The sequence below is a fragment of the Sinocyclocheilus rhinocerous genome, unplaced genomic scaffold, assembly GCF_001515625.1.
Source record: "Sinocyclocheilus rhinocerous isolate Xijiao unplaced genomic scaffold, SAMN03320098_v1.1 scaffold66, whole genome shotgun sequence".
Classification (NCBI taxonomy): Eukaryota; Metazoa; Chordata; class Actinopteri; order Cypriniformes; family Cyprinidae; genus Sinocyclocheilus; species Sinocyclocheilus rhinocerous.
In genome coordinates this window covers 61981-73171 of record NW_015662934.1, presented here as the reverse complement: position 1 = coordinate 73171, position 11191 = coordinate 61981, and the positions used below count along the sequence as shown (strand labels likewise).

At 35.7% G+C, this 11191-nt stretch overlaps 1 protein-coding gene and 1 long non-coding RNA gene across 3 annotated transcripts in view; one reads left to right on the top strand and one right to left on the bottom strand.

Moving 5' to 3' along the window:
• The window catches only part of LOC107728494 (nuclear receptor subfamily 2 group F member 5-like), a 16650-nt gene extending 7507 nt beyond the window's left edge, over positions 1-9143 (top strand). Inside the window, exons 4-5 of one of the 2 annotated variants that reach the window (XR_001638476.1) lie at positions 7261-7370; positions 8034-8284. Coding sequence is in view for 1 of the 2 variants with exons in the window: in XM_016538683.1 (XP_016394169.1) it covers positions 8034-8119; positions 8946-8978 (119 nt within the window). In the remaining variant the exon portion in view is untranslated. Of the gene's footprint in view, positions 1-7260; positions 7371-8033; positions 8285-8945 lie in introns of those variants that run through there. The other variant, XM_016538683.1, reaches the window with a different exon arrangement.
• LOC107728495 (uncharacterized) overlaps positions 7464-11191 on the bottom strand; it is an 11636-nt gene continuing 7908 nt past the window's right edge. The window contains exons 2-3 of the long non-coding RNA XR_001638477.1: positions 7718-7897; positions 7464-7540 (exon numbers count right to left, since the gene is read on the bottom strand). This is a non-coding gene — a long non-coding RNA (uncharacterized LOC107728495). The remainder of the gene's footprint in view (positions 7541-7717; positions 7898-11191) is intronic.

The window sequence follows — 11191 nt, the reverse complement described above, 5'->3', positions numbered from 1 at the left end:
TCCCCGAACTCAAATCGTAAATATCAAACAGGTTTGATATTTATGACTCTTGATCGGGCTGCCTCTGACCTGATACCCATGATAGCCAATGAGAGCGAGCATGCGTCACCTCCCGGATGTTGTGTGCTTCTATAGCTGAAACTTGGCAGCCACAAACATGCCGTGAAAGCAGAGAACATCACCCATATTCTTTGTTATACTTTGTTTTTCACAGGAGAGCCAGCTGCCAGCTGATTGTCCTCTATTTGTTTTTCTTCTCTAGTCACTTTTGATCTCGCGAGTGTTCGTGAGATCATGTGTCACTGTGAAATCGTTCCTACAATCGACAAGTGTGTGGTCTCGCGATCTGCTCGAATCGTCTAGTGTGTGCGTTCAGAGGATAAGGCTAAAAATCGGTTGAACTGTCTTCATGTCTGTGGTCTCCCATGGTTTTAAAATCGTTTAAGATTTGAAAATCGTCTAGTGTGTCCCAGGCCTAAAGCTTTGTCTTTGTCGCCATCTCTGTTTGAAAACCTGCAATTGCAGCTATTTGCGGAATTATCTTCTTTGTGTGGGTTGTGCACCGGCATTGCTCCAGCGCAGATGAATCTAATGTTTTGAGGTGTATGTGTGGCTGTCAGTCACCACACCGGTGTGGGTGTACTGTACTTAGGAATCACAGATTCTAGCCTACGTCTTGGAATATATGACCCAAATTAGAATTTTCACCGGATATTGTCATCTGAACAAGTAACAAGTCTGCCACTTTTGTTCTGACCAACTGAGGAAAAAAAAACATTACAATAAATCGCACTACCAATGGTGATTAAATCTAATGATCACTTAGCTCATATCACATCAAACCGTGCAAATTATTATTATTGTTATACTTTTTTTCTCAAATTGTTAATGTTAACAACATGAGCATTGTGTGTATGTAGTGTGTATTAGCGTTACATGAAGATTTCAATTTCTGTAGTCTAATTTCTAATTTTCATACCATTCAAATTTCATATTAAGAAATTCTTTTAATCCAAAAAGCAAATGATTCTTTCTTCGAACTGTTTCTTTTTAAAATACAAAAACGTGTGTAATCCTAGGCTATCTGTAATCAGATGCATATTTAAAACTGGAATATAATTTAAGTCACATGTATTTCATAAACGCATAATCCTTTCTGGATTACAATCCCCCATCAAAATGCTAAGTGTAATTATTCCAGCTGCTGTGAGAAAAGGCTATAAACGATCCTCCACCTGCAGGATCCTCACATGCCATAGCCTATTAGCCGGGACGCCTTCTTTATGTTTACAGATGTGACATAATGACGCAGTGGCATGCTTGAATTTCCCGCGAAATTCCTACCAGTACCACTCAAATTAGGAAACATTATTATAAGCTAACCATTGTGAATTGGGCTAAAGTAAGGCGATAGTTTTGAACACTGGCTGATTATGTACTTGCTCAATTATTGATTTTGGATCATTTTTAACCAAAAAAGTTACGGACTGCAGCTTTAATTTGTGTTCTGTAGATGAACAAAGGTCTTACGGGTTTGGAACAATATAAGGGTGAGTAATTAATGACAGAATTTTAATTTTTGATTACATTTTTAATGAATAATTTCATTCCACTCCCCAATAATTTCATTCCATCCCATTCCACTGATTTCACAATGATGTGAAATCAGTGTATCAATACAATGAATTCAGGTACTATCAAGAGCCTTGATCCACTACACACTGGGACACTGGTGACTTTTTCACCATTGGTGAATATTATGAACAGCTGTGCTTTTTTTCTGTTGCATCAGGGGAAATTCTAGGGAGTGACTGAGACATAGCCATTGTGATCTTTAAAAATCACTGAATACCTTAACCAATATGGTTTAAAAAAATATTAATTTATTATTAATTTAACCTTTTTTTCATTCTTTTGGAAAATTCACTAATGCATATTGCTCAGACCTCTGTTGGCAGGGTTATAAGTCATGCTTGTGGCCTTGTGGTCTCCAGACCCCTTCCAGCAATAGAGCGGCTAGTATGAAAATTACTTGTACCTTCATTTCAGACTTGTCACTCCAGTGCAACAGTGACCTCTTCACCTCAACAACATGCAATATTATCTAACTGTGAATATTAAATGTATTTGCAGCAGCATGTGCCCTGTGGGTAAGTTAAATGTCTGTTTGAATGTAGATGCCAATTGGTTTTTATCATCATATTTTATCATTGGTTTTTATCATCACACATTTTAAGCATCTGTAAGGATGCTTGTATTTTACATCTTCAGTTCGATAAAAATCCAGCTTCAGGTTTACCATTGTTTAGACTCTGACATGTTTTAATAGTCATTGTGGCTTGTGGTTAAAATGACAAATCTGGTGTCAGGCCCCATAATTCATTCAGTGATTGTTCCAAACTATAGCAAACAAATGGGGTGTTGTTGAGCAGTGCTTGAGTCACACACACGTTTAACCTCTAACTGATGTGACAATCTCAATTTAACAAGAGGCCTGGATGAACTATAGCAATGCACGTTTCAGATGTTAAGAATGAAGTCACCCGCAGCTATAGCGCTTAAACTTGAACACTGGCCACAAGGGCAAGCGGTCTGTCTCTGGGAGGGTCGGCCAGTCAGATCAATAGTTGAGACGTCAAACTGAATTGAGGTCAGTCTTTGTGCATACGAGGTCTCTCATTTTTGGCTCTCTGTCAGGAAGCCAGCTGCTGAAGTGGAGCTCCTGCCCTGCGGCGGGTTGAGGGAACGCACGAAGCCGTACTGGAGAAGTTTGGGACGATTGCTTTTTGGGGGTGCTGAAATCAAAAGCCCATTTATTTAGGTGTTTTTCATTTGAAAATGAAATCCATTTCGTTTTCCAAACCGAAAATCCAGAGCAATCACAATCTCATAAAACTAATGACCGTGACTAAAAGAAATTCCTCCAGCACAGTCACTGGGACCGAAACATTCGCAGCATTTTAACAAAGTCGTCCACCCTTCCCTGTAGCTGTTATAAATCCTTAAAGAGGGCCTGACGAGGATATGTGGCAATGGCATCAATATTGATGTGGGAGAAAGTCCCTCCAAAACCCAGTTAAGCTGCAGGGCATCAATATTGATGGTGTTGCGTTGCCAACTGCCCCAGGGCAACTCTCAAATAGTGATTACCAAAACGCAAGAGTTTGATTATAACGCTCCCAGAATAGAGATCTTCAGTTTAATGATTTGTAAATCTCCCTCCAAATTGTACTCTTTAGATTCTCAAATGGTCTGTATGTTTCTCATTCTCCTATTTGTGTAATCTGTGAATGATTCGAAACCTCTGAGAACTAGACATCTCTTAAAGGAACCATTCACGCAAAATTGCACATTAGCATTTCGAATCAAGACACATAGCAGTGGCTTGACATGTTTCTCACAAATGCTTGTGTATGGATCCAGATGACTAAATGTACAGTGCTTTTATGTTAATTTTATGCTTTCATTTTTTTGCTTTCATTGTATAGGACTGATTCTAGACAATTCTATAAGAGTGGACAGAGCGATTAAAGCGTCCTGGATTCACAGGATTTTTCTTGGCTACATGTTTGCGGGCGAATTTCCCAGGGGGTTTCTTCTTCCTGTTTCCTGGCCACTATGAGTACCTTGTAATGCCGTATGGGCTAGCCAACGCTCCGTCGGTCTTCCAGGGATTCATGAACGAGGTGTTCCGGGAGTTCTTCCTCCGCTCTGTGATTGTCTACATTGACGATATACTCATTTACTCCCGGAACGAGGCCGACCCTTGACCAACCGTCCATCTACCTGGTCCGAGACATCCTGGACTCGCAGCGACGGGGTGGTCGGCTGGAATATTTATTAGACTGGGATGGTTATGGACTGGAGGAACGTTCCTGGGTGGCCAGGGACGACATTCTGGACTCACTGTCCGGTCTACCGTTCACTCCTATGGACTGTTCTGGACTCTCTCTACTGAATTCTCCTAGAAAGACTTACCTTCTGTTCCTCCCGCGATTCTCCAACGACTCCTTGGAATCTGTTCCACGATCTCCAACGAAACTTTAATATTATTATATTATATTAATATTACATTTTAAACTATTTAAATTATGTATTTAAACGTTAAATCAATTCTAAATTATTTTCAATTCAATTTCAATGTATTTAGTACTTTTTTAAAAGAAATGAATACTTTTATTCAGCAATGATGCATTAAAGTAATCAAAAGTGACAGTAAAGACATTTATAATGTAACAAGATTTCTATTTCAAATAAATTATTACTATTAGTAATACTTAAATTTATTAAAATAAATACTAATACTAGTTTTTTTGCTTTAAATTTATATTAAATAAATTATTCAATTTTATTTGAAATATATTATTATTGAATAAATATTTAATTTCTTATGTCAACATGTTTCTTTTTTTAAATTCATATGAAAACAATGGTCTAAATTATTATTCAATTTAGATTTAGTACTTAATTCAAATAATGTAATACCGTGTATATACTATTCAGTACTACTTGTAACACTAATTAAAATAAATAATACTACTTTCTTTGTAAAAAAAATTATGTAAAATAAATAATCTAATAATTATTACTACATAATTATTACTTTTATATTAATTTATAAAAACATAATTTATGTCAACATGTTTCTTTTTTTAAATTCATATGAAAACAATGGTCTAAATTATTATTCAATTTAGATTTAGTACTTAATTCAAATAATGTAATACAGTGTATATACTATTCAGTACTACTTGTAACACTAATTAAAATAAATAATACTACTTTCTTTGTAAAAAAATTATGTAAAATAAATAATCTAATAATTATTACTACATAATTATTACTTTTATATTAATTTATAAAAACATATTAATTTCTTATTTATTCTGTCAAAATGTTTATTTTTGAATTTATCAAAACCGAGGGACCAAACACAGCTAAAGGTTTTCATTTTGTGTATCAAGGTATGTACTTTTTGACTAATCACTTAAGGCTATGTTGGAAAAGATTACTTCCATACTACTCATGCTATTTTTGCAATTGTCAAAATGTTCTTTTTTTTTTTTTTTAATGTATATGAAAAAATATGATCTAAATTATTATTACATTTTATATTAAATAAATGATCTAAGTTGGCATCAATAGCCCTGTGGTTAGTGCATCAACACTAGCACAACTGTGCTCACAGTGACCCGAGATTGATTCCTGTCTCGAGGTCCTTTGCTGATCTCTCCACCCAATGCTTTCCTGTCTGCTCTCTACTTTCCTGTCCATTAAAGGCATAAAAGCCCATAAATATAACTTTAAAAAATTATATTATTATATTAATATTTTTATATTGTATATATCTTTTTTAAATAATAAATTAGCTAAAAAGTTATTAAATAAATATTAATTTTGTTATTTATTTTAATATTCTTACAACTTTTTATTTCAAGGTTTAAATCAGGTTTTAAATCCCAGATTTTAAGTTCGGTTAGGTCTAAGACTTTTGGATTCAGAGAATGTTTTTTGGCAGAGAATGTTTATAACTTCATAAATGACAGTCATTTGAGTTTTGCATGCACAGATTGTGTACACGCCTGTACATCCCTAACAAACTCTATATGCCCTTTGCAGAGCTGCACATTGATTCCTGATCTCTGTGCGAACTCCACTGTCATTACACCAGCACTGATGGATCTACTACATTAGATCACAGTCATATTCTATCGAGTTGTTCGTTACAGTAAGGACAGGGTAATTGTTGCAGATGACATGCCATTGAACTGTTAACAGAAAGGGAACGAGTTGAGATACAGCACTCAGTCCTCGTGGCCTTTAGGCAAATTTCCTATCGTGTTGACAACATCTGCCACTATATACTGTGTTTGTCTGAGCAGTTAGTATCTGCATGTTTTGATCAATTATGTTTACTTAACTGATTTTTAAAGCAATAGTTCACCCCAAACTGGGGGATTGGGGGATATCATGCTTGAAAAAGGACAAAAAAATAACACCACAAAACAGTCCATATGACTATTTTCAGTCAGCTACAGCACAGAGAAACCCATGCCGTTAGGTATTGATGACTATTTTGATACCAATGCACCTTTTCTGAATCTGACATAAACACAAATAAGATCTGAGATGCTTGGTTGTATAACGACTTCTCTGCTCCTCAGTTAGGACTCAGTTATGACTTTGAAAATCCCTTGAAAATCCTTTACCTAATTTGGTGTTCCTGTTTTTTTTTTTTAATTGATGGTATCTTTTTGTCAACTTGTTTTCTTTCAATTAACACAAGTTTTGTATTTCTGTATTTTTGGAAGTGATTGACTGTAGGCCTCACTGGTCTGAGCTTAAGCACTTCAGGTTTTAAGTGAAAAACAAACAAAAAAAAAAACATTTGAGCATACTTTTGGCAATGTTTACACAAAAACTGAGGTGCATAAGCTCAGAAAAATGAGGCCTATGATGATCAATCAAAGAAATATAAAACATGTGCTAATTGAAAGAAAACAAGTTAATAAAAAGATTGAATCCAAAATTTGGTAAAATAGCATCATTTTATTTATAGAAATGTATAAGCAATTTTTGTAGGCCAGACATTTTTGACTTAGAAGAACACCACATATGTAAGGCGTTGGGGAATAAATCCATAAAAAAGTACAAAAATTATACTTTTTTTTTTTCTTTAGAAAGTTTTAGAATTTTTTTTATTTTAAAATTTAGCATTTCTGGCAAAAAAGAAAATCATCCCCGGGTCAAAATGACCCAAACACAAATGATTTTTCAGTCTTTCTACTTCAAAAACCTCACATTTAATTGAATGTGTAACATGCCATTTTTTATTATTAATGAAATTTAATATCAAATTTGAAATTGTTTAGCCATTAATGATCTTTTTGGAGGTTGATGATAATAGTCACTATGAACTCTCATAAATATTCTTTAAAATGTCTCCTTTCATCTTCCATGTGAAAAAAAAATGAAAAGACATGAATGACATCAAATAAATAAAGTAAATTCAAAATACTGTTATGTGTATATATATATATATATATATAAGTATCTTTTGAGCTTTTTGTGGGTCACAGTATAATGACCTCACATGACACTGCCTCTTGATAACCGGCTCTTAAATACGTATTTAATACGCATTTAATATTGTAGCATGCAGTTCCACACCAGAAAGAATCGAGGGGCCCGTCTGCTCGTCATAAATTACACATGCACTGAATTCATTAGTCTGTGTACTGTTTTGTCTTGTTCCCTCAGCATTTTTCATCGCAGACACGCAGCGATTCCAAGCCGGTGCCACAGAGGTTGATTGAAGCCCCATCCAACTTCTCACCTGCAGCATTCTGCTCTGTGGATCTCACTCAAGGGTAATTGGGAACTCACATTCTGGGACCAGCTCTGCCTTTGTTCCCCTGCTTGGACGCACTGACCCGGATGTGTGAGGTCGCAGGCATGTTAATTGGCGCGGGGTGTTGCAGCTGCATGATTTTCCACGAGTCTGTGTGTGTGTGGAAATTGCTCATCGGAGTGAATAAATCTGTTTCCAGAGGACAGAGGAACACTATTAGAAACAAGCACATGCTGATTTAACACATTTATGAGCAATTAGACTTTGATAGCGCCATCAATTCTATGTATGTTGTGTAAAAGCTTTCTCCGTCATCATCTCGGAGTGTAAAGCACAAACCTCCGGGCCGTTCGAGGGCTCCCTCACCTGTCCATCTGTCATTAGTCTCTGTGGATCCGCAGTCAGCCGGCTCTGTTCTGGACAGGAATAGTACAGCTGTCCCGGCGGACTCTGGCCTGTCCCGCAGCACCTGTTCTGACCTCAGGGACAGTTGTCTCTCCATTTGTTTTTTTTGCCATGGCAAGGTGTCCTTGGCTCTGGGCTGCCCTGCTATGCAGTAAAAACATAATGATTTATGAGTTATCAAAGCTTTCAAAAAAAACATTTAAATATTTACTTTCATCAACAGAAAATTGCATTCTAACCCATTATTTCCATAATGTTATGCATTTCTCTTTTACAGGAAATTCAACATCTACATCTGCAATTCTACAGAAACTGCATATCAGCGCCCCGGCAACCAGTATACTGCATAGCAACACCTTAGTGGTGAGTTTTGCACAGACAATCACCACTTGTTTTTATTTAGTACAATTTAGTACGTCTTGTTGTAGTGCAGGTGATTTTTGCTATATAGCACATTATTTATGTGCCACTACTGTAATCACAAGCTATTTTAAAAGTTTCATATTTTTAACTGTGCAGTTATGCATTATATCCATATCCAACAAAATTAATACAATCTTAAAAGCTCATGGGCATGGCTTTAATAATCTTAAAAAAAGGAAGAAAGAAAAGAAAAAAAGAAGAAAAAAATCTACAGTAGTTATTTTTCAAATTTTTTTAAATATAATTTTCCTAGTACAAATTACTTTCTATAAAATGGTTTTAAAATCCTTTATCCAGTTATCACAAATGACTACAAAATTCATTATGACCCCAAAAGTCTGAAATCCTGGCATGGATTTGTCCAAGGAAGCCACCCCAAAAAAAATAAAAAATAAATAATAATAATAATAATAATTTCAGTTGAATTTTAATGATTCTGTTTATTTATTCAATAAAAATACACTACTATTCAAAAGTATGGGGTCAGTAAGATTTCTTTAAAAAAAATAAATGAACACTTTTATTCCGTAAGAATTAATTAATTTGAACAAAAGTGACAAAGACGTTTATTGTTTTATTAAAAAATTATATTTCAAAAATGTTGTTCTTTTGAACTTTCTATTCATCATAGAATCCTGAAAAATGTTTAACTGCTTCCATAAAAATATTAAGCAGTACAATTGTTTTCATCACTGTTAATAATAAGAAATTATATGAGTAATGATATTGACTAGCTGCATCTCGGTCTGGTCTGGGGACTGTAAAGCTTCAGACTGGAGGTCTGTGCGGAGAGTGGTGAGGACAGCGCAAAAGATCATCAGCTCTTCACTGCCTTCCATCCACACAAATGCTGTCTGGCCTGTGCCCAAAATATTCTAAAGGACCCCACCCATCCTCACTATGGACTGTTTATGCTGCTGCCCTCTGGAAAAAGGTTTCGCAGCATTCGGGGCAGAACAGTAAGATTCTGCAATAGCTTTTATCCACAAGCTATTAGACTTTTGAACTCAAAATAACTTTTCTAAAAACTTTTCCTCAAGCGCGGGGCCCGGTGCGACCGCACCAGTTGCACCCCCCTAAGGACGGCCCTGTGTGTACTTATTAATTATTTATATGCTGCTGTTAAATTATTTTTAATGTTATATTCTTAATTCATGTTGGAGCATTTTTTTTATCTTATCTTATTTTATATTATATTTTTTTAAAAGATTTTGTACAGTAGTACATGTTTTAGTTAGTGTAGTTTTTCTTTATGAGCCAGTGAAACGAAATTTCGTTCATATGTGCATCCTACATGTACAGTTGAATGACAATAAAGCTACCTACCTACCTACGATGCTGAAAATTCAGCTTTGCATCACAGGAATAAATACATTTTAAAATATATTCAACTAGAAAACAGTTATTTTAAATTGTAGCAATATCTCATGTTTTTACTGTATTATTAATCAAATAAATGCAGCCTTGGTGACCATAATTGACTTATTTAAAAACATGAACATATTTTACTGACCACCAACTTTTGACTTGTAGGGAATTTGGTATATTTTTTTAAAGACACTATGTTGATATTCAGTAACCCAGTATTTACACAATCAAAATAAATGCATTTTCAAATCTTATTTTGAAAAAGACAAAGGTTAAATCAGTTGAGTCAGGTTATGTAACGCCTGTGCTTTCTATGTCTCTTACTACTCTTGTAGTCTAGTATGTACAGTACATCTCCTATAGGTCTCTGTTCACCCCTGCTTGACACCCTCCGGCTCACATTTGCCCCACTTCACAACACAATGCTGTTGTTAATGGGACTCTTACCAGTAATTCAGCTTTTACCTCGGAAAGTGGGTTTTGTGCTGGCTAGCGTTGTAAGTCCCTCCCTTGTGCCATTTGCAGCAGAATGCCAAACAGAGACAGGAATGGTATGTTCGACACTGACCCGTCCATGACCCCTACCTTATTTTGCAATCGCCCCGCTGGGTGTGTCGTGTTGGGATGTTGCGTATGTTGCTGGTGTGCGTGTACACTATTGCATAGTGTTGCAGGAGATTTAAAGCATGAACTCTCAATGCATCTATCTGCATGCAAGCACACCGCAAAAAAAAAAAAAGTCTATTGGTGATTTTCAGCTCTGCCGTTTTGCGCATGGCTGCGATGAAGGTGTGAGAAAGCAAAAAATGTGTGCATGCAGGGGTGAATAGTACGAGATGTGTGTATTAAGTGCTGGTGTGTTGGTTGGCCGCCCCTGTTTGTAGCTCCCAGGGAGATCTGTGACCGACGCTCCTCAAGTTGAAGGTTCATCCTCAGTTCAGTGGAAGGTTCACTCAGCGGTCAACAGGCTATTCTGCTACCAGGGCATTCTCGCTCTTTCTCACTCCATCTCTCCCTCCCTCTCTGGCCTTTTCTCCTTATTTTCTGGCTGTAAGCAATCAGGCAACACTAACTACTATATGTATTAAACACAGAGATTGGGTTGTTTTCACCTTCATTGTTAAAATACCAGTAAATCGGCTTGTTGCAGGTGCTTTTTTCTGCTTGAGCTCAATGTTTGTCTTCACTGAGGTATGGTTTTTGGCTGTTTAATGTATCATTTAAGTGGTCCTTGCAGGCAAACAGATCTTTTGAATACTGGCCTGGCATTGCTGTGCAATTTTACAGTCCCTTTGTCTCTCATCAAATGCAATGACCTATTTCGAGGCTTAATTTACAAACAATGAACTAATGTGTTTAAGCACGTCAGCTGCAGCCCCATTCTTTCATATGATGAAAAGGGTGAATAAAACCCTTGATGCCATAAATAAAGTAGAAAATCACATTTCAATCCTGGGCTGCATAAACTTGAGTAGTGCATTATGAAAAATGTACAATAAAAAAAACTAACTAACTGAATAATAATAATAATAAATACATTTTTAATAAATGCATTTATTAAAAACAATCACATTTTATTTTAATAAATTGTATTCATTTTATAATATTACATAAAACATATATAACAATATTATTTATTTATAT